General features: G+C 44.0%; 2 protein-coding genes across 2 annotated transcripts; both read right to left on the reverse strand.

The window, feature by feature from the left end:
* Positions 1-218: 218 nt before the first annotated feature.
* Positions 219-3,622, reverse strand: LOC127779818 (FT-interacting protein 7). The gene has a single exon (XM_052306724.1). The coding sequence runs from the start codon at positions 3,419-3,421 to the stop codon at positions 308-310; it is 3,114 nt and encodes a 1,037-aa protein (XP_052162684.1). The 5' UTR covers positions 3,422-3,622; the 3' UTR covers positions 219-307.
* A 2,609-nt stretch (positions 3,623-6,231) lies between these two features.
* Positions 6,232-13,467, reverse strand: LOC127779393 (uncharacterized). The gene is made up of 12 exons (XM_052306137.1): positions 13,222-13,467; positions 11,959-12,306; positions 11,583-11,876; positions 10,969-11,146; positions 10,619-10,841; positions 10,262-10,404; positions 9,871-10,160; positions 9,566-9,778; positions 9,001-9,486; positions 8,228-8,878; positions 6,925-7,452; positions 6,232-6,823 (listed from the first exon to the last, which is right to left on the reverse strand). The coding sequence occupies exons 3-12, from the start codon at positions 11,850-11,852 to the stop codon at positions 6,584-6,586; spliced, it is 3,222 nt and encodes a 1,073-aa protein (XP_052162097.1). The 5' UTR covers positions 11,853-11,876; positions 11,959-12,306; positions 13,222-13,467; the 3' UTR covers positions 6,232-6,583.
* Positions 13,468-22,723: the final 9,256 nt, after the last annotated feature.

Here is a 22,723-nt window from a genome sequence, read left to right on the forward strand (position 1 = left end):
TCAAAGTTCTCTTACTGAAGTTCACAGCTCTTATTTCTAGTGTAAGTCTGTTATCGTCCAAAATGTATGTAGTTCTGTGCCACAAAATTTCTCGAGCATATGTAAAGCAAAATATTCATGCCCAATATCCATTAATTAATAATACGAATGAAATATTACATGGGATAAACATAAACTAATTTCGTTTATTCTGTTCTACTAACATAGAAAATAGACAATTCGACAACACTATGAGGATGGCAATGGTAATGTTTATTATGCAAAGTAATCAACTAGCACTGCTTGCCGGATCATATATTCATATATCCTACATGATTCTTTCCGACATGGACGGCAGCCGCCGGAAGAAGTTGATCGCCGGCGCCGGCATCCGGTCCCGGAACATCGGGTGGCGGAGGTAGTAGAACCCGGCGACCACGGCGACCACCTTGATGGGCACCACGTACAGCGCCATGGCCACGAACACGCAGAGCGCGACGAACACCCCCGTGGCGCGCGGGTCGCGCCACGACACGAGCGCCTGCAGCCTCTCCGCCTGCGTCGCCACGTCGCCGACCATCGCCTGCAGCCGCGCGCCGACCATCCTCGCCCGGTCGTACCTCGCCCGCACCACCTCCGGCGGCCTCGAGCTCGGGATCGCGTCGAACTCCTCGTCCAGCTCCTCCCTGTCCGCCGCCTCCGCCATGGACGCGCGCACGCACGGGTGCGGCGCCGGCGCGCGCGGCCTGCGCCTGTACTTCCACACGCCGACGGCCGCCACGTGCAGGGTGAGCGTCGGCACGACGAGGTCCGGGTGCCACGCGAGGAGGACGAGCACGGCGTGCGCCAGCGCCGTCGCCGTCGGGTTCCGCCACGAGCGCGTGTCCTCCGCCCACCGCGCCGCGTCGGACACCCACGACAGCGCCGCCACGGCGCGGGTCCAGTTGGCGCGCAGCTTCCGCATGCTGAACCCGCGCGGCTCCGCCGCGTCGAGCATCCACGTCGCCGCCTCCCGCCGCAGCGGCGGCTCCGACCGCGCCAGGTGCGCCGCCGAGATGCGCGCCGCGGACAGCCGCAGCGCGTCGCGGCTCGCCGCCGGGATCGGGCGCAGGTGGTGCATCGGCGGCAGCGCCGGGCGGCCGTACATGTGCAGCACGTCCAGCGCCGACACCGACGCGGCGAAGCGGATGGCGAGCTCGACGTCGCCCATCCGCTTCGCGCCGGTGGGCAGCATCATGATGAGCGGGTACACGCCGCGGTACACGCGGCCGCTCTCCAGCGTGGACAGCCGTATCCGGACCTTGCCCATCGGCCGCGAGAACGCGGCGGCGTCCTTGGCGCCGTCCGGTAGCTGAGACGGCGACGGCGGCGGCGGATCGTCGAACACCCCGACGGTGAGCACCGTGCACGGATCGTACACCGGCCACGTGTACTGCTCGTTCCAGGCCGGGTCGAAGCTGTCGGAGATGGTGCGCGTCCTCGCCCACTTGGGGCCGTACTTGGCGACGGCGTAGGCGTCGGTGCAGCCCTTGCCGTCGGCGGTGCGCATCGGCAGGAGGCCCTTGCACCCGACAATGCCGAGCTCCACGACGCCGATCGGCGGGCGCCATAGCTGCCGCGCCGACGGCCGGAAGTCGCTGCTCGCGTACGGCTGCTCGTCGGCGACGTGGTAGCCGCCGTCGAGGCAGACGCGCACGTGCAGCCGGCCGCCGTGCATGTGCATGGCCGCCTTCTTGCCGACCTTCTTCATGGCCTCGTCGGACGGGAGCAGGTCGATCCACTTGGAGGCCACCTTGCGGTCGTCGACGCGCCGCTCGATGGTGGCGAGCGAGATGCTGGCGGAGCCGACGGGGAAGGCGTCCTTGCCATGGCGCACCTCGAGGGAGATGACGAGGCAGTCGTCGCCGTCGGCGTGCGGCTCCGCCGCGACGAACAGCAGGTCCTCGTTCCACGACGGGCCGCCGTTGCGCGCCACCGGGGCGGTGCGCGTCTTGAGAGACTGGAACCCCAGCGTCCCGCGCACCGCGATGCCGGCGTCGCGCGGCGGCGGCGCCGTGAGCGTGTCCTGCGCCTCGATGACGGTGAGCCGGAGGAGCCAGAGCTTGGGCGAGACGTACACCTTGGCGCGCGACGCCGCGGCGGCCGCGACCGAGGACGCCGGGGAGTCCGCCTTCCACGCGTCGGCGAACGCCTCGTCGGCCTGGGTGCCAGCCCAGGTGGCGACCATCAGGTCGGCGCCGGCGAGGCGGCGCCCGCCCTCCAGCCTGTACCACTGCGTGGCGAGCGGCCCGTCGGGCGGGTCGCGCGCGTGCACGTCGGCGGTGTCGAAGCAGAGCCCGCCGAGGAAGTGGCGGTCGTCGGCGTCGGACACGTCGGCGTCGGGCGGGAGGTCCCAGACGGAGACCTCGAGCGTTGGTCCCGGCGAGTCGGTGGCCCCTGGGTCGCGCACGAAGGCGAACGTCTGATCCCACTCGAAGAAGGCGCCGCGGCGAGCCTCCCGCGTGGACGCGTGGCGGCCGCCGGCGGCGACGCGCACGTGAGGGTGCGCCCCCGCCGGGAGCCCCCGCGCGCGCACCACCCGGACGAACAGGTACGGCATCTTGTCAACCAGGTCATGCTTTGATCGCTCCACCGGCGCCTCTGGTGGCGGCGGCGGTGGCCGCGCCGGCACCGGCACCTGCCGCGGCATTGGCGTCGGCGTCGGCGTGGGCGGCGGCGGCGGGGTCAGTATCTGCTCTTCTTCCGGCGCGGCTTCCGCCGAAGCTGCCACCGCCTCCGATGCCATCACGGGTGCTTCCTCCTCCGGCGCGGAAGTTGCCGCTGCCGCTGCCGCGTCAGTCTCCGGTGGCTTCTCCGTGGCGCCATCGTCACCGCCGCTGGCACCTGGTGGTGCTTCCTCCGCTTTCTCCGGCGCCTCCGGCGCGGCGTCGGCATCGGCCGGAGGAGCATCGGGAGCGGCCTCGGCTGGAGCGGGATGAGCGGCAGGTGGCTCCGGCGGCGGCGGAGGCGGAGCGACGGGCTCGTCGAGGTAGTAGACCCTGAGGCCGATCTCTCCGCGAACCCAGTTGAAGAAGCCCTTCTTCTCGAGGGGGAAGTAGATGAGCGCCTCCTCACCCTTGCGGACGAACTGGCGCGCGTCGAGGCGGACGCGGCCGAGGAAGTTGCTCCGGCGGCTGGGCCCGACGCGGACGTCGTGGAGGACGGCCACCTCGAGCGGCTCGCCGCCGCCGACGACGTCGCCGGCGACGCCGGCGAAGTTGAACTCGAGCGCCTCGTTCCACGCCGGGTTGAGCTCGCGCGGCACGGTGTGCGTCTTGCGGCGCTGGCCGTCGAAGTCGACGCGGGCGTACGGGCTCGACGTGCCCGTGCCGTCCTTGGGCAGCAGGTTCCGCGCCTCCACCACCTCCACCACCAGCTTCCTCACCGTCTCGGCCGCCGCCATCGCCGGACGCCTTCTCTTCTCCTACAGCTCCGGCCGGCGGTGCAGCGCTATTACCACGTCGCCGGCGAGCTTCGCTTGCATGGACGATGGACTTCTCTCTCTAGAGTGAGCTGTTTCACTAATCACTGGCTTGCGTGCGTGTGTGTTGGAGACTTTAAAGTGTTCATTTATTTATTAATAAATAGAGCATAGGATGTGAGTAGGTTGTTTAGCATAGCATGATGTGTAGAGCTACAATATGATTAGGGCTTTGTTTGAAATGTTGAGATTTTGAAGGACTTCCATGAGAACTATACTAAGTTATAGTATCAAAATTCTGTTTTTTTTAATTTCAAAAGGGACATAAAATCTTATTTGTACGTAACGCATGAATTTTGATGGGATTTTGGGCCTTTTCAGATTGTAGCCAAAATAAACTTTACTGGCAATTTGGCAATATTGCTAAGTTTTGGTAGGATATCTTATTTATTTACTAGAGTTTGGTAAAAAACTAAATAGATGTACATATTTGGCAACTTTACTCAAAAATAATATGGTTTAAAATGACATCAATCTGGACAACCCCTTTTCGTGTGAATCAGTTTAATTTTTAAGGGAGTGGAGAAAAAAAATCATGCATTCACTGGAGTGATTAAAAAAGATTTTTCATATATGTGTTCACTTCCTTATTGATGATAGTTGATGATGCTTCTTTTCTTATTGATGTATAAGTGTGAACAAATAAAGGAGCGTATGAAAGAGAATGTAGGGTATTAAGTGTATATATACAGACATATAGGAGTAGTTGCTTATCTTCATGTGCAAGCAGATGTTGTATACTGTAAAGTAAGATATCTCTGCTAAAATTGAGTGTGTAGGATTATATTCTTGCCAAAAGAATGTTTATAATACTGTAGAGTTGTGTATGTAGCTGAATTTATTTGACTCATTGATTTGTCTTTCCACGTTGGATGGGCACAATTTACACCACGCAAAGCTGATACAAAGTGGATGTAGACTTGTATAGTTCGTTTCATATGTAGTAAAAGAAATGCATGATAAAGATTTCCAAATCGAGTTCAACATAAGAATGGTTACACATTTGCTCTTATGAGTGTGTTGCATATAATAAAAAAATAATTACCTATAAATATGATTACCACATCAAAAGAATAATGGCCTATCAACAAATTAATAAATTACGTGTAGGTGCACTTTTAATAAGGATTTTAGTAAGATAAAGATGTGTCATTGGTTTTCGTCTTTTGGAGTGTGTGCTAGGGGCACATATGCGGGGTGTAAGTGTGATGTTGCGTGCGTAGCGGTGTATGCTTGTGTGCATCCGTCATGTAATAAAAAACAATCACGTACCGGGGTTTCTCCACAAGTAACCCAACCAACCAATAGTTAGAAAAAACAAGCGCAAGAACACCTCAGTTACTATTTTTTACTAGTACTTGAAATACCTACTTACATTGCACCATCTGCACATGAAGCCACAGGCACAAGCCAAATTACTGATTGCAAAATTTGCAAATCAACACAAAAGCTACACAAGAGCAGAGCCCCCCACACTGGATCTGGAATCTACAAGGCAAGAACACTTTACCACTACTTTCTCCTCATATCCTATCTCGGAGGCACACTTTGTGATGAGGAGAGGAGACGACGGCCCAGATCAAGATTCCAGCAGATCTCCTCTCCTCCATGTTTGTGTATGAAATGAGCAGAGGCAGTGTGTGTATGTGTGTGGGGAAGAATGGCTTTCCCTGTGTGGCTTTTCCAGCCGCGTATGACTTGATCGGAAAATGGGCAAAGCTTACAGAGTGAGGAGTCACAAAAGCGAAAGGAAAGGTGAAGGCCATCCACACCGACCATTTTATTTTTCCTTTGTCCCCATCCTACCGCCCACACCTGCCATGCACATGATCAGCATCCTGCATATTCCCAAAATCTCTCTTTGTCAGGTTAATCTTGGGAGATTTATGTAAAATGTATTGGAAATTATTATCGAAATCATTGTATTTATAGTTGGTATAAACCATCCACTGATGCTTATTGCAAGAGAGAAGACAATTTACAACACAAGTGTGCATGTGCATGTGCAACTACACTTTACTGTTAGATTTGTTTTAAGATTCGTTCATATGGCATATATTTATAATAAAACATAATACTAGTATTCTTTTTAGTATAGCACGAATCTTAATAAAAACATCCAATAAGTTAGCATATAAGTGCACATGCCCTTGAGTAGTAAAATTCCTCCTCCCAATGAAATATCAGCATACGTAATACGTTGTACATTATCTCCCGTACAAACTTCCCATAAAAGATATTCCTTTTCTTTTTTTTTACTTTTATAGATTCTGATCATGTAGCTAGAGGGTATATGACAAAGAAATGAAGAGTCTTCAGCATCATTCAGCTTAGGCAGAGGGCAAAGAATATCCATCTGATAAATTATGCCCCTATAGGTATCATCAGTGAGCAAGATTATGGGAGCACATGAACTGCCATCCTCATGTCTAGCTGTCTTCACTTTTCAGCAAAGAAATAGTATGCAAACAAGCAGGCACTGTTGTTTTGACTCTTGGGCAAAAGTTACAGTATGCATATAAACTACTAAAAGTCTAAACTCATGAACCAAGGGGAAAAGGCAAAGCATGGTTTGCTTTTGCACTACTAAGCATTCGCTCCATCCATACCGACATGACAAAAGTAACTTGGCTCCATATATGTGCAGTAAATGTTTTTACAATCTTGGTTAAATATTTTTCACATCCACAAGTTGACCAAAGAATGAGAGCAAGTAAAATGAAGGGCAATACTGAAATGAATGAAAAAATTAGCAAGTAAATGAGTGCAAATGCACCACAGTTTTTTGAGCTTTTGATTGCATCAACCAAAGAGATTTTGGCAGGAAAAAAAGGCATTGCCAGAAGTTAAGGCAAGCAGGGGGTGATCTCATACAACCTATACATCCATCTGCCACAGCTATAGATGAGATCACTTCTGCGAAAACGGAAGCAAAGAAAGGTTTGAGCTTTATTCTGACTAAAGGAACCTAGTGTTGGGTGAAACTGACTGTACATTTGAATGTACATTGAACCACTGAAAATGTGATGGTGAGCCTAAGAGAGATCAGTAACTCTTGAGAGATGGCTGCCATGGTCATGGTCATCACTGGATCTGTGGCTTGACAATCCTCACGTTGCTATAGAAGCGCTTGAAGTCCTTCATCGCCTGCTCTTCAATCTGGATCGAGCGAATCGAGGATGGAGCGTCGGCCTCTGGCTTGAACCAGCGGTTGGGAACATTGTCCTTGATGCCACCAACCTCAGGTGATGTGCCCTGGGAAGGTATAGCGAAGCCCGATGTCCTGGTTTTTGGACTGTGGGAGATGCCAGTTTGCCGTTTCTCCTGCTCAAAATCAATCAGCTCTGAATCAGAACCAGATAACTTAAAATGGAATACTACTATTTCTTTGGGTGCTTTCATAAAAGAGAAAATATGAGTTCTACCTGTTGCATCTGTATGTCCCTGAGAGAAGGCCGCGATACATTAGGTGAGGTAGCAGAAGACGACCAGGATAGTGTGCTCTTATCCCCTTCAGAAGCAGGCACGACACGAGCAGGTGTGACAGTTATCGGTGTAGAGCGTGCATCAGGTATAAACGAAGAAAGTCGCATGCGCCCAGCACTGTCAGGTGAGTCCTCAAAGCGGTCTTTTGCCTTGGCCGTGATCGGCTCGTTTGTTTTCCTCTGCTCGCTTTGAATATCTCGAAGGGAAGCAGATCCCTTTGTTACCTTAGCACCACCCCAGGCAGGACCTTCATGCTTTGGTGTGACAGTCACAACAGGGGTAGGCGGGCTTGGTTTTGGGGTGTCATCAAGAGCACCACTCAGAAACAACGATAAGCCACCTTTCCTATTCTTCTTCTTTGACGAAGTTGGCTGGGAAGCTTTGTTTTCCAATGGACAAGAGATAGCCTTTGTGTTAATGAAAGTGACATGCTCTGAGGGTTTGATTGAATCAGCAACGCTTGCTTCCTGCTTGAATATAGATTTTATCAGCAACAATGTTTAGTATAATACATTTGGCAAAGGCTGCCAGGCTGGGTTTTAGCAAAGCAAAAGTACACATCTAAATAAGACTGAAGCATGTTAGATGATGCAAGTCATATCAGAACAACAGAAGCTAAGAGATATACTAGAAAAATATCAACAAAGAAAGCATCATGCTTTAATTAAAAGAAAAAAAAAATGAGATTCCGTTAAGGAGAAAATACTTTGCCTTGCATGCAAGCAACACACACAACAGGTACCAAAAGAACAAAGTTGGACATAGCCTCTCAGCTTTGGGTCTCAGAACTTTGTAAGACCGCACAAAACAATGTCACTCTCAATAAAAGCAAATGATAGCAATATTGTAGTCAAATTGCTAACATATACTCAAAACAGCTAGAGTACAGACATGAGATCTCAGAATAGTGTATCTGCAAAAATAAAGTTGCAAGAGACTAAGGCCCTGTTCTATTCTTCAACTCCAAACTTCAACTTCCTCGTTTTCTGTTAGCATGTTTTTCAAACTGTTAAATGGTGCTTTTTTTAAAAACAGTTTCTATATAGAAGTTGTTCTAAAAAAGCAAATAAATCCATTTTCAAATTTACAATAGTTAATACTTAATTAATTATGTGCTAATGAGGTTTTTCGTTTTGTGCAACAAAAATTTATCTCGAAAACTGGAGATCGAACGGGGCCTAAGAAAGACAAGGAGCCAGACAAAAATCGTAATACTAATGTGTCAATATGATACCATCTAACCTTTTCTGCAGAAATATGGACTGGTAAGACTTCCTGAAGATCCTTGACATAGATTTGGTCCCTGTCCTCCCTTTTCACCAAGGGAGTATCAGAATGTGCTGCCTGCTTGTTTTTCCGCTTCTGTTTCTTAGAAACACTAGATTTCTTGTTTGTCTTTTCTTCTGTAACACAGACTGGAGTTCTTAAATCTGTGGGAATGCCGAGTTCTGCAAGTTCACCCTCAAGGGCAGCCCTTGACTCAAGCTTTGCTAGCTGCTGATTATCAAGCTGATGACCATCCAGTTGTTTAGCCTCGAGCATCTCAATCTGCTGCAGTTTCTTGCGAAGTGCCCTGATCTGTTTAGAGGCAGCTTGTCCAGCATTGCTATCTTTGTCAAGGAAGTTCCCATAACTTGATATTCCATATGACTTCGATGCAGACTTCTGACTGTCCCTGAGCCTAAGAAATCCTCCTGCTTCATCTCCCTCTTCATCACTATCAATGACAGCAGGATAAGTAGCTGTCACTGTGGGAAGGCGACGATGACTCCATGGCTCTGACGATTTTTCATCCAGCAATCTCTCTAAGTTTGCAAGAATTTCAGGAGAAGCATTCATAACTGATGGAGCTGCCACTGTGAAAATGTAATCAAGATTGCGAATAGCTATATCCTGCATCACACGGAACCGCCAGGAATTGTTATATGAAAAAGAGAGAACATAGGCACCAAGGCCATGAACAAACAGAAGAATGCAGAATAAATGCTTGCAAAGTGAGAACACAAGCATGGTACCTCGCAGTGCTTCTTGAGCTCCTTAGCTTCCAAGGACTCGGCAACTTCAAGAAGTTGTATAGAATTCTTTGGCTCCAGAATATGCTCAATCGCAACTTTCTCACATAAGCTCTTCAGGCTAGGTGCTCCCTTTTTTATTACACCATCGCTTCCAGATATACCGCTGTCAGGCTGTGCATCATTAAACATGATGTCTTCATCCAATTCTTCCATCCCACCATTCCATTCTAACATGGCTTTCTTGCATTGGATTTTAGGTTTGGGTGGGTACTCAGGATGGTATATGCTAGAAAGCACAAGCATATGTGTTTCACCAACACAAACTGACGTTGCTCGCTTAACACCATGCACTCGAGTAAACATTGGGAGATCATCCTTATGTTTCTTTGCATCCCACATAAAAACATCACCACCTGCGGTAGCCAATGCAGTCCAGTATTTTCCAGCTGAGATGTTCACAACATTCCTTCCACACATAGAGAATATCTGTAGAAACACTTTGAATGTAAGTATGAAACTACAGATTGGCTGTACAGATTAGTACCTCAACAATTAACAAACAAACCTGTCGGCATCTTAAATCAGGGTCCGATGAAACCCAGTAGAAAATAGCACCATCTGCTGTTAAAACAGTGGTGTGCATCACTCCAGCAGCCACTGAGTTCACCTGAAGCCGCTCCATACGATGGAACTTCAGGTTTGTATTCCCACCCTTCTTAAGACATCTAGATATTACAGCACGACGTGGAGTCACAAGCCGATGACCCCAAGTAAACACCTGAAAAACAGGATAACATCGCTAAGCCTGTTAAATTTCTTGATATTAGATGATGTGCATAAACCATTGCGTTTCAGAGAGTATTGACTTACCTCGCCATCAGTTCCTAATGCTACAGTATGATACTTTGCTGCAGACACACATTTAAATGCTTTTCCTTTCAAGTACTCGACCATTCTTGGAATGCAGTTGGATGCTGAATTAGAAGTGCCATAACCTAGCTGGCCCTCCTTATTGCTACCCCAGGTGAACACTTCACCAGTATCAGCAACAGCAGCTGAGTGCTTGTTGGCAGCAGCGACAGAAATAATCCTTGCTTTCAGGGAACTAACGCGCCGTGGTGTTGGTTGGGTATCCACAGAAGGGTAACCAAGCTGGCCCTCTGCATCAGTCAGTTTTGTTATATAGATCAAACAGACGAAATGATAATAGTAAGAACTGAAAGTGAATTGCAATATTGCATTCAAGATGCATTGCTCGTACCTCTATTTGATCCCCACGTAAACAACTCCCCAGCCTCTGTAGCAATCACAGTATGATGTTTCGCTGCTGCCACAACATTCACTCGTTTACGGCCTAATCCTACTGTTACTTGGCGAGGAGTAATCACAGCAGTTGTCTGGCCACTGCAACAAATTGATGATTCACAGAATAAAATCCCTCAACATGGAAATTTAAACAAAGAAAATTTCAGACCTAAAACTTAGTGGCTTTATTAATAGCCTGCATAAATATATAAATATATGAGACAGATAAAAAGTAAACTCCATGTTGGAATAGAAAGTTTTAAGCTCTGTTCAAAACAAAACAAATCTTCTAGAATAGCATGCAATTGCTTACCTATGGATATCTGGATGACCAAGACGACCACCTCGACCAAATCCCCATGTGTATAATTCACCATCAGAACTAACTGCTACACTGTGGAACTTTGATGCAGCAACTGTTTTGATGTATGACCCATGCAAGGCATCTACTTTGCATGGTAGTTTTTGTATGTGGGCATTGCCTGTTCCCAGCTGATAATTTGTCCCACTTCCCCAACTGAAGACTTCCATTGCAACTAAAAGGGGAAAAGGTAAGAAATATTTTATTAAGCAAAGCCTGAAGAAATATGGTCAGAATGTCATCAGCACAAAAGCACTGAACAAAATAGGAAACCACTGTTTACTGAAGCAGAAAATAACTACCTGAATCAGGAGAATCTCCATTGGCCTGTGATACAGGGCCTGAGAGAAGATCAACAGGTGTACGTCCCTTGGTGTCTTCCAAAGCAAGGGATGCTCCAAACTGTAGAAGAACACTAGCAACACACAGGTGGCCAAAATGAAGTGCTCTGTGCAGGCTGCTCCAGCCAGATTCTCCATCCTGCAAGTATTGAGTTAAAATTTAGAGTTTTTCCGTGTTCTTGTCAAAACATGCAGGCATACTCCTTGCTTTTTGGAACATTGATCTAACACCAAAATCCCACTAAGCAAGCCAAGTTCTAATCATAAGGGATTCAGTTTTGAGATTCTTACATGGGAGGTTAGAATTTAAAGGGTTTCTTAATGACTTGTTCAAAGTAAATCACATTTTAGATAATTCATTTTTTTGCAATTAGGACAACCATCTTCCAGCAACCAAGGTATAGAATTCGCGGAATGCCCATGAAGGCAACAGCTCGACAAAATTGAGAATGATATTGGGCTAACAAATTAATATACAGAACTCATTGGAAAGGCAACTATAAGAAACATGCAACGCAGGGATATTGTTCCATTATCTAAAAAAGAAGCATGCTACATAAATGTATAGTACATACCCTTGCATCTGGATCAGCACCAGCATCGAGGAGCCTCCTCACAATTGGTAGATGATTTCTCCACGTTGCAAGGTGGAGAGCACAAAGACCAAACACATTTCTGCCATCAATGCTTCCACCACTCTTTTTCAACAAAGCTAAAGCAGATTCTACTTCAGCTATTGATCCTTGCTTGGAAACAAGACACAGATCCTTAAGAGAGTTTCCAGGAGAAGGTCTACGAAGACCTGCTTGCTTTGATGAGCCTGGTGGAGATATCGATGCCTCCATGAGACCTCAGGAAATCACGAGTATCTATGATGTTATTGGAGGGAATCAGTACTTCATCACAATAATATCAGACAACACAGTAATTAAATATAAAATGCCGCCTTACCTGATAAAAGCAGGTAGGCTACTGAACTGCTTGGGGCAAGTCTTTCACAACGGCAATGCTATTCTGGGCTGTTTCACTTCTAATGGCACAGCTAAAGTTTTTCCTAATAAGATTACAAGTCTGGTGTAATTACAATTCTATCTCCTCATGGAGAATTGGGGCATCATCTCTATTATGTAAGACTGTTTTGCTAACCTAAAGAAACTGCCAAAATAACCTAGGACAGCATGATGCTAGAGCTTCATCTTGTAATAAATTGTTCTTGTTAGAGTTCCATGAAGCTAGGATGACAATTCCATCTCAAGATAAGATTCTATATAAAGAGCCATCTATATAATATAGATCAATCTGCACAATGAACAAACGGATGCAAGTTAGTACTAAACGGATTACTGTGAAAAACTAAAAAAGAAAGTGAAAATGTATGTTGTCATTTCCACGATTCATCATCAGAGTGATGAATCTGGCTTGGTAAGAAACTGAATGCAATCATGAATCTTCTCAATGTCAAGTGATACAACTTCATTTAAAAACCTGCATCAAGTGTTAGATTCACTATCTACTAACATGACAAAACAACATTGCCAAGATTGCTAACTATCAAAGCAAAAAACCCAAGATATAACGATAAAAAGGGCAGCTTGAAAGAACGAGCCTTTGCCTTGAAGTCAAGAATCAAACAGTGAGACTATCTAACCGTACAAAGCTTTAATCCAAAAATTGACCTACCCAAACAAAACTATGAAATATGTACCAAACTTTGATAGAGAAATAGAAGTCCCATTGACACTGACATTTTTCTCTTGCACCCACCCTTGTTCATATGTGCGACTACAAATGAATCCAACTATTGTTCATAAAAATTGTGAATTATCAGACGTCTCCCCCAAATCCTTTTCATCAAACCACTCACCCCATAGAAATTTTAGAAGCTCTGATAAACAATAGTAATTCATGATTAAGAATAACACCTAGTATCAATCTGCAACAGGGGCAACCAATCAATCATGAAGCAGGCACAAACAAGGACGGGAAAAACACACATTTCCAACCATAAATAAATTAATCCTCAAAATACCGCACAAATCGGATCAACCAAACAGTCCAAACCGCCATTCCACCGACCAAACGCAGCAAAAATCCAACCAAACAAAACGGATCTGCCACCACCCTAACCCCAATCCTACAATCACCCCCCTAGAAACAATTCCAATCATCCTCACTCTCAAACAAGAATCAACAAACAATCCATCCACCACTCACCTTGGGATTGGACCCAGCCAAGAAGAACTCTCGTCAAGAACACATGCTGTCCTACGCCATCTCTCCCTCCCTCTCTCTCTCTCTGTGGCACGTATATGCTCGCGGGGGGGAGGGGATCCGGGCGGGGAATATGCTCCGCGAGCGCAAGGGACGAACCGCCTCCAAGCTCTCCACCCGCCTCTCGCTCTCTCTCTCTCTCTCCTCTCGCTCGCTCGCGTGCGTGCCTCGTGTGTGTTTTTCTCTCTCTAGACTAGGAGAGAGAGAGGGTGAGGTGAGGGGAGTTTCCGGAGGAGAGAGAAGCGAGCAAGCGAAGTACGTGTCCTCAATAGGGAAACGGAAACTGAAAAAAATGGTAGGGAAAAGGAGGTTGATGTGCCACGTGGAATGCTATTATTGGTGCGTTGCATCATTTTTGCGAAAACATACTCGGGAGTAGTTGTATTTGCGGTTTTGTGAACGATGGGCCTCACGTGCCCGGCTAGAAGACACAAAAATGTGCATACATTTTTGTATAGTATATTTCTTGCATTGTAATATCAAGTAGTAAATAAATAACATTTATTTCACTTCCCACTCGAAAATATTTTTTGCATTTCTTGCACTCCTCTAATAAAGAATACTATATAGTATATTTCTGGCACTCCATACTTTCCCTCACATATGCTCTACCTATAGTTCTCTATGAAAATCTACTCCGTTAAAAAAAATAATTTTTCGAGTAAATTTTATAAAACTACGTATACTTTACACAATCTATTATAAAACTATAGATTTAAGGACTTATTTCACAAAACTACAGATTCAGAGTCTTCATTCATCACAAAACTACAGATGCTTTGCTCAATATATCACAAAACTATATATTTAATATCATCATTTATCATAAAACTACATGTTTAGTGTCTTCATTATCACAAAACTATAGGTTTTGTATCACAAAACTACAGGAAGACAAAATCTGTAGTTTTGTGATAATGAAGACACTAAACCTGTAGTTTTGTGATAAATGAAGACACTAAATATGTAGTTCCGATAAACGAATACACTAAATATATAGTTTTATAGTTTTATGAAATAAGTTATTAAATCTATAGTTTTATGATAGATTGTACAAAGTACCTATAGTTTTGTGATAAACGGAGACACTAAATCTATATTTTTATGATAAATTATGTAAAATACTTGTAGTTTTGTGAAATTTACTCTATTTTTTACACGAAAACTACTAGTACCTCTCTCTCTCTAATTTTTTTTTACATGAATCTAGACAAATGGTTGTTTATAGAAGTGATCTTTTTCGGATGGACATAGTACTTGATATCACAATGTTTTATTTATTTACTACTAGGAATATAGGATTGACTATATTTTATGGTATGTGTAGCAATGAAAATTATTAGTCGTTAAAGTTTTATTTTGGTGACTACTATATGCTAGTAAAGATTAATTTGATAACAAACTAAGTCTGGAAAGACCATGTGTGTTCCAGGTAACCTCACAAGAAACTAAGTGTGCTGATTCTGATTTAATTTGATTATCTTCTAGCTATGACATCCCTCGAATAGTCCAGGTTGCATATGGAAGGACATTTGAGGATCGGATAAGTTTCTCCTTTGTCATTTGAGTTGTCCTAAATCATTTTATCTATCTCTCTTGAACTGATCAAAGTCATCCTAAATCTGAATCTGCATCCTGAATGGCCAGACTGGCCATGAGACCATGACAGAATCCAACAAGAAACAGAGGAAGATGCCAAGGGTTATGTTTAGCTAAACACGTGTTAATTACAGCGACCTCCAATAGTTTAGTATAGGTACATAGACCAATCATATCGTAATTACTAATTAACACAACCAAGAGCTGGGTGCATATGCATATGTGTGTGTGGTTTAGCTTTGGTTTCAGTTTTTCAAGTCTTGGTTAATGGATTTCCTGGGTCAGTAGAGAGCTCCATTTCAGGGTCGTCGATCCAAATCAAGTTAGTTAATTAGTGCACATGGCCAGACTGTATATATGGAGTCTAATCGCATCTTACGCATGGATCAGAGTAGCTTTCTAGCTTGTCATTGCATGCCAATTACTTCAAAGTAATAACGATGTAAGTACACGAGACTAGAAATGTAGCTGCGAGACATCGCAGATACTCTCTCTCCGTCCCAGAAAATGTCCAGATTCAAATCTCTATAAATTATTTATTTCTAAGACGGATGATGTTGATGTGGACGTTGTCATGGTTTTTAAAGGATGCAACTTTAGAGGTAATTGGAAAAATTGGAGGGGGATGCGGCATGAAAATTAAATTGGAGGACGTCGAATGTCTGATTTCTGAATCCGTTTGCAATAGTTCAGAGGTATTCAGCTTTTTCACTACTAGATCTCTAGCTATTCAAACCCGTTTGAGATTTTGCTAAATTTAACCTATCTTGATTCTAAAAATGTACCACTCTATCCCAGAAAAAAAAATCAACTTCTAATTATCCGCCTGAACATAGGTTACTTCCAAATTCAAAGTTAGAAGTCAGTTTTTTATAGAATGGAGGGAGTATATAAAAAAAATCATGTGTTTAATAGCTTGTAAAGTTTGACTGTGCCTGAGAGTACATACAACATTAATTAATTACAGAAAAAGTCATGTTCATAAAAAGTCTGCGAGAACTCTCGTGCACAATACAACTGTAGTATCAATCAAGCGGTCAAACACGTATACGTACGTTTGTGCGTCCATGCGCATGCAGGGACGACGACTTTGCTTGGATTATACCACAAGAAAGACCGGGCTTAGTTATGAACGTTGAATATATGTATACGGCATATATATATATATATATATATATATATATATATATATATATATATATATATAGTATATTTTAATTTTGGCGCAATGACATCTCCAATTCTCCAAATTAAATTAACTAGCATTCTTTAAAAAATAGTGATGATCCAAATTAGTTTAAATGTCTTCGATTGGTGTACGTTCGCTACTACTTCCTCCGTTTTACAATGTAAATCATTCTAGCATTTCCGATATTTATATTGATGTTAATGAATATAGAAAATGCTAAAATGACTTACATGGTAAAACGGAGGGAGTAGCTAGCTACACCATGCGTCGACGAACGCCACAAGATTAAGAGAAAGAGACAGGCCTGCCATTTGCACAATGTTCATTAACCTATGGCCAAACTAAATGTTAATTAATTCGCCTTCTACTGTGCTTATATCCGTCTGCTGACGTGGATTAAATGTAAGAGTCAACATGGAAGATGGGCATGCATACGTGACCGGCCTCACATGTGAGTGCCTCAAGAGCAAGCGCCGTGACGTTTTTTTTAATAATCTTGCGTTTTAAAAGGGGACTTATCTATGTAGTGCGAACTTAAAAACTACCGTATGATCGAAAAATAAAAAACTACCGTTCGATTGAAAAATGAAAATAGACATTTGAAACTCGTCAACATTACTCCGAGTAAAATTTTACTTGAGGTGACGTGGATGAATCTCAGTTATCTATTTTTATCATATGGTAGTTCTAGGTTTGTATTATATATTTCCTCGAGCTATGGAATATTTATCGGTAATTAAATAGTACTTGCTAATAATGCCACCGAATACTCTAAAACAATTGTGTATGTACTTTCAACTTTCAGTATAGTGTTACACCTATCTTTTTAAAAAAATATTTTTTTTAGCTTTAACAAAAAAATAAAAAAATATCCGGCAGTTTTATGTGTATAAATCTCAGAATTTTGTATTTTTCTCTATGAATGATGACTTCGAAAATGACGTTTTTACACATAGGTGAAATACTACTGAAATCATATATATAGTTTTTCTAGATTTTTCAACGATACTTGTTAGGTGATGTAGACGATGAGTGTACCCGAAACTTGTGTACATGATAAGTTCCCATTTTGGTTACTCCGGCAGGAGGCAAATTAAAATGGTCAATTTTCTGGAGGCCGTTTTCACGAAAAAGTACTAATTCTCCTGAATAAATTATTTTTTTCACAGACTTGAGCTTCAATAAATCAATATTATAGTAGCAATCAGACCAGCTGCTTTTGATACCCAGCTGTTTTCTTGGGCATATTCCAGGGACCCCGGAGCACAATCCAACCAACCATTGTTTTTTTTTTTTAAGATAGGGCCTAGCCATTGCTTTCTTTGATAGGGACACATATATGAAAAACTAGTTATTAACAACTTAAAGTTGAGTAGAAGACAAAAAAAATATATTAAACGCAGAGGAAAAAAACAAGGCAAAGAACTGCCCGAGAAGATGCATTGAGAGCCACTAAAATGATTTGCGTAGCTTGTAGGCGTCATGCATGCAAAAGAAATATTTATATAAACAGAGGAGCAGTGGCGAGCAGAGGCTTTGGCCTTCATATGATCAGACAAATCCTAGTAAAATTGCTGTAGCTCGAGCAAATTTTGAAGAAGGTAAAATTATGTTGGTTCTGTCTCGGCCATTTGAGAGGAGACCAATCACCCAAGATCAAGAGAAGGGAGTAATTAAGGGGTTGCTACTTACTACAGTACAGTGTTCCTGGAAGATTAACTGTAATCCTGGTTTTGTTGGTCCATCAGATCAATCATGATATGCCAACCCTCCCAAAAAACAAATCATGATATGCCAAAGTTCAAAGGAATGATTCTTGTGTCATCCAGTGACTCCAAGCATCCATGTGGAATCCACTGAAACTTGGATATTCTTTTGGTACTGTTCTTAAGTGAAAGTTGGATTAGCCCCTCCTCTGAATTATCACGGACACGTTTCTCAACGGAACAGAGCGATTTTTTGGAAAACTTTTTAAAGAAAATTTTGTTTCTAAAAATCTATTTTGCAACCGTCCAACATTAAAAACTTAATTAGTCTTGCCCTCATAATTAAGCTCGTTTATGATCATCGTCTGATAATCGGAAAGGAAAATGCTTCACGTACGATTTTCACGTACGGATATTACTACGATCAAACACACAAGATACACGGCGGCACGGCAGTCGCTGATGGGCCCTGAAGCCCATACACAAGCTCATCAGCACCCTTTGCCTCTTAATAATTTGCTTATTATTATGCTGTAAGCGATTTGCTCTGGTCTAATAAAAATACTTCGGGGTATCGATACCTCATGGTATCAAATCATTTTCGATCGTTGAATCTAGTTGGACAGGATGTGTATTGTTAGATCTAACGATAAGAAATGATTTAGTACCGTGAGGTACCAGTACCTTGAGGTATTTTTGTTGGAGCGGAGCAAATCTCTTAATTAATTGTTGTTTTAGAAGATGACTATCGTAAATGACCTAAAGATATATGTCACTATTTCTTTGTGCAATTATCTTCTTATTCAAAACAAGTTTATTTTTAAGCAATCTGGCATTTTTTTCCGAGCAGAGGCGAATTTAGCATAGGGGCAGCGGGGTCTCGAGGCCTCACTACTGGCGTGAATACTATGGGAGCCCCCACAAAACTCTTGCTAAAATTTTTTGCTATATGTAGATGGAAAGATGGTATGTGGCTTTGTCTAAAATTTTTTGCTATATGTAGATGGAAAGATGGTATGTGGCTTTGTCTAGTTTATTTAGAACCCCTGCTGTCCCTTCCTAGATCCGCCACTGTTCCGGGGTTCCAGTGCCAAAGGATTTCGAGTGGATTATTTAATTCTAATATGTGCATGTATTCTCTTTGTTTTAAAATAACTCAATTAAAGGAAAGAGTAGTATGTATAGGACCCGCCCGGTACAATACTACGTCACCACGGCACGTAACTATCGTGGTCGTGAGCAAACGAACGTGCATATCTGTAATGTACATATGCCTCTTAATCACAGGAGACGCCACCAGCTACTATACGAGTGTGTTTTTCTCTATGCTTTTTCAACTCACATTTCTCGTTTTTCGCGCGCACGTTTTTCAAACTGTTAAACGGTGTGTTTTTTAAAAAAATTCTATACAAAAGTTACTTTTAAAAATCATATTAATCTATTTTTAAATAAAATAAATACTTAATTAATCATAAGAAAATGTGTCGCTATGTTTTCTGCGTGCGCGGGAGGGAAATTCCTTTTCATTGACGGTTAACACCGAATTTTTTTAGCAGTCCGTCCGATAAGAAAATTACGGTCGTTATTAGCTTTTCATAGCTCTAAGAAATCATAAAACCACCAACTTAATATGATCTACACCATCAAGGTAACATGTCATTTTTGGCCCTCCCAACCGCGAAGCAATATGGATCTCTTCATTTATTTCCAGGAAATAGCTTGGTGTATAGCTAATTTCTTTTGCGGTTAATTTTAATTCACCAATATTTTTGCTAGTGGGTTCATTACTGTAGTATTAATCGAAAGGGATTCCGAATCGCTTTCGATATTTTTTTTCCGAATTTCTCTTTCTACTGATCCTATTAGGATTCACGTACGTATACTAGATTATAATTATCCCTTTTTAATCGTGTGCTGGTATAATCTATCTATCCATCTTACGTCCTTTTTGCTCTGGCACGGTGGTGGCCATGGATTCCGACGACCACCCGCCTGAGTTCATCATCCACGTCGTCGACGACCTCGCTCCGCCGCCGCCGCCGCCGCCGCGAGCGCAGCTGGCCCTCGTCCCTCCTCGCATCCTGCCGCTCCCGCCGCCGGCGTTTCACGGGGCAGCAGTCCAACGACGACGATCTCGGCCTCCTCCAAGGGACGAGGCCACCAATAATCGCACCCTCCTTTTCGTATTTCAGGTATATACACATGCCATCATTTTTTTCCCTATATACCATGAACTCTTTATGAATGCAGACACTTTTTTTTCTCTATGATTATACAATGATCAAGAGTAAATTACATTGGTGATATATAAACTTTTTAGGTGAGTACAAATTAGTATACAAACTTATAAAATACTCGTTACATAAATTTGTGTAGTGAGTGCGAACTAATCCAAATGATGTTGAGTTAGTCTGGTTATAAAATGTCACGCACACACAAGAGGCATCATATATATATATATATATATATATATATATATATATATATATATATATATATATATTGTTGAGATTATAGGCATATAATGATTTAATCTATTCCATAAATAAATCATGACATTACAGATAAAAACTAGCATAAACGCATCATTAGATCTACCCATGTAAACTACACAGTATAACATAAACAGATCAAATATGCGCAACATATTGAATACGTACCGAGGTGACGGAAAGACCGGCTGCTTGGTCGAAACTTTTCGCAGGCGTCTACGAAGGCACGAAACACGCGAGCGAAGAGGAAGGCGAGCCGTCGCGAACGAACAGGGAGCAGTCGCGCGAAGCGCTTCCCAAAAACCTTATTGCCGTCTTCTCCCGGTGCAGGACGTCGAAGGCAGAGGTTCCGGAGACCTGCTCTCCCGATCGCCGGTGCACGCCGGCGAGCGAGATGGAGTAGTCTACGAGCGACGGCGCAGTACAGAGTAGGAGGCAAACCCTAGATTGATTTCGCGTGTGTTGCGTGAAGATGGCGGGTCGGTTTATATAGAGAAGGGTCGCTTGATCAGGGCGCCCGCACGATCTCTACTGCGCGTAACCGAACCGGATAAGTCGCGCGTAACTTATCCGGACTCCACACCGTTTGCACGCACCGGATTTTTCGGAACGTTACCAAAACAAAAACGAATCCGAATTTGCAGCAAAACAAAACTGCAAAAGGAGGCTGCATCTGCGCAAGGGTGATGAGCCAATTTTTCGGACCATTCGACGCGTACGTCGTGCACGCGCGCCGCCTGCCCTGCCAGGCGAGGCGAGGCGAGCGAGCGTGCGCGTGTGTTTCCCCTCTTCTCTCCACCACACATGCTTCAAGTGGCTAGGAGGGCATCCTCCCTTTTAAGGAGGTCCCCCTCTCCTAGAATAAGCAAGGTGGTACTAAACTCCACACGCATGCCATCCCATGAGGTGGGCTTTTGTGATTTTCCAAAGAATTAATCTTCGAGTGGGCTAAGGCCCATTCCTTAATTCCAATAATCCCCCACCAAATCTCAAAATCCTACTGAGATTTGCCTTTTCCAATGTACTATTTATATACCAGCGGTTCGATGGAGACCAATTAAGGTTAAACATCCACCTAGAACTCCAAGCTACACTTACTCACAACTTGAACAATGGACTATGCCTTGAATTGCAAGTCTTGTGCAAGCAAGTTTCACTCAAAGTCTTATCTGGTACTAGACCGTCTGTAGACTACCCCTCGGGTGGAGCGTATAAGTCATACTCCTAGGTCTTTAGTAAGCTTCCTAGAAGATTCACCCAAAATCTTCATAGACTGCGACCAACAGTCAAGCTCACAAAGGTGAGTTCTTTCAAGAATGCTCTGCAGGACAAAATCTTCGCTAATTAAAGCCAACATAACTCATTAAGGCATAGCCAACCTGCCTTGCAGCTCACGAGAGTACATGCATCTTCACTTGGAGAGGGTATATATTGGTACTCTCCTCTAGTTTACTAATGATTTGTTCTTCCCAGGATCTAATTCACGGGATCTCCGATCACATAGACTGGGTTACCACCATAGTATAACTCACATAGGTCTCAAACCCATCTCCTTCGATGCATTGTCTATCACATTTCGTGATAGTCCCTTCGTGAAGGGATCTGCCAGGTTTCTCGCTGTTTGGATGTAATCCAACGTTATAACTCCGGAGTTTCTTAATTTCCTGACAGACTTCAATCGTCTTTTCACATGTCTAGACGATTTCATATTATCCTTAGAACTATTCATTTTGACAATTACCGTTTGATTGTCACAGTTCATAAGGATAGCCGACACCGGTTTTTCAACAATAGGCAGATCCATTAATAGATCACGCATCCATTCTGCCTCAACAGTAGCAGTATCTAGTGCCGTCAGCTCTGCTTCCATGGTTGACCTCGTCAAAATGGTCTGTTTGCAAGACCTCCATGAAACAGCACCACCACCCAGTGTGAAGATATATCCACTAGTGGCTTTGATCTCATCCATATCAGAGATCCAGTTAGAATCACTATAACCCTCCAGTACCGCAGGATACCCAGTATAGTGAAGCCCCAATTCCACAGTACCTTTCAGATAGCGCATTACTCGCTCAAGCGCACGCCAGTGTTCATCTCCCGGATTAGAGGTAAATCGGCTCAACTTGCTCACAGCAAAGGAGATATCAGGCCTAGTTGCACTAGCCAGGTACATCAACGAGCCAATGATTTGGGAGTATTCTAGTTGATTCCTAGCAATTCTCTTGTTCTTGCAAAGCAACAAGCTAGGATCATAAGGTGTTGGAGAAGGCTTACTATCAATATAGCCAAAGCGATTCAAAATCTTCTCCACATAATGGGACTGCAAGAGTATAATCCCATTCTCACATCTAATTAGCTTAATGTTTAAGATAACATCAGCTACTCCCAAATCCTTCATATCAAAATTTTGAGACAAAAATGATTTAACCTCATTTATCACCTCAAGGTTTGTCCCAAAT

The sequence above is a fragment of the Oryza glaberrima genome, chromosome 7 (assembly GCF_000147395.1).
Source record: "Oryza glaberrima chromosome 7, OglaRS2, whole genome shotgun sequence".
Classification (NCBI taxonomy): Eukaryota; Viridiplantae; Streptophyta; class Magnoliopsida; order Poales; family Poaceae; genus Oryza; species Oryza glaberrima.

Bases quoted from the DNA above. Each gene is read 5' to 3' on its own strand.
- LOC127779818 (XM_052306724.1), bottom strand. From the start codon at position 3,421: ATGGCGGCGGCCGAGACGGTGAGGAAGCTGGTGGTGGAGGTGGTGGAG.
- LOC127779393 (XM_052306137.1), bottom strand. From the start codon at position 11,852: ATGGAGGCATCGATATCTCCACCAGGCTCATCAAAGCAAGCAGGTCTT. The intron at 11,147-11,582 runs GTATGTACTATA...CAATACTTGCAG, and splicing joins GTGCTGATCCAGATGCAAGG to GATGGAGAATCTGGCTGGAG. The intron at 10,842-10,968 runs GTAGTTATTTTC...TTCCCCTTTTAG, and splicing joins TGGAGATTCTCCTGATTCAG to TTGCAATGGAAGTCTTCAGT.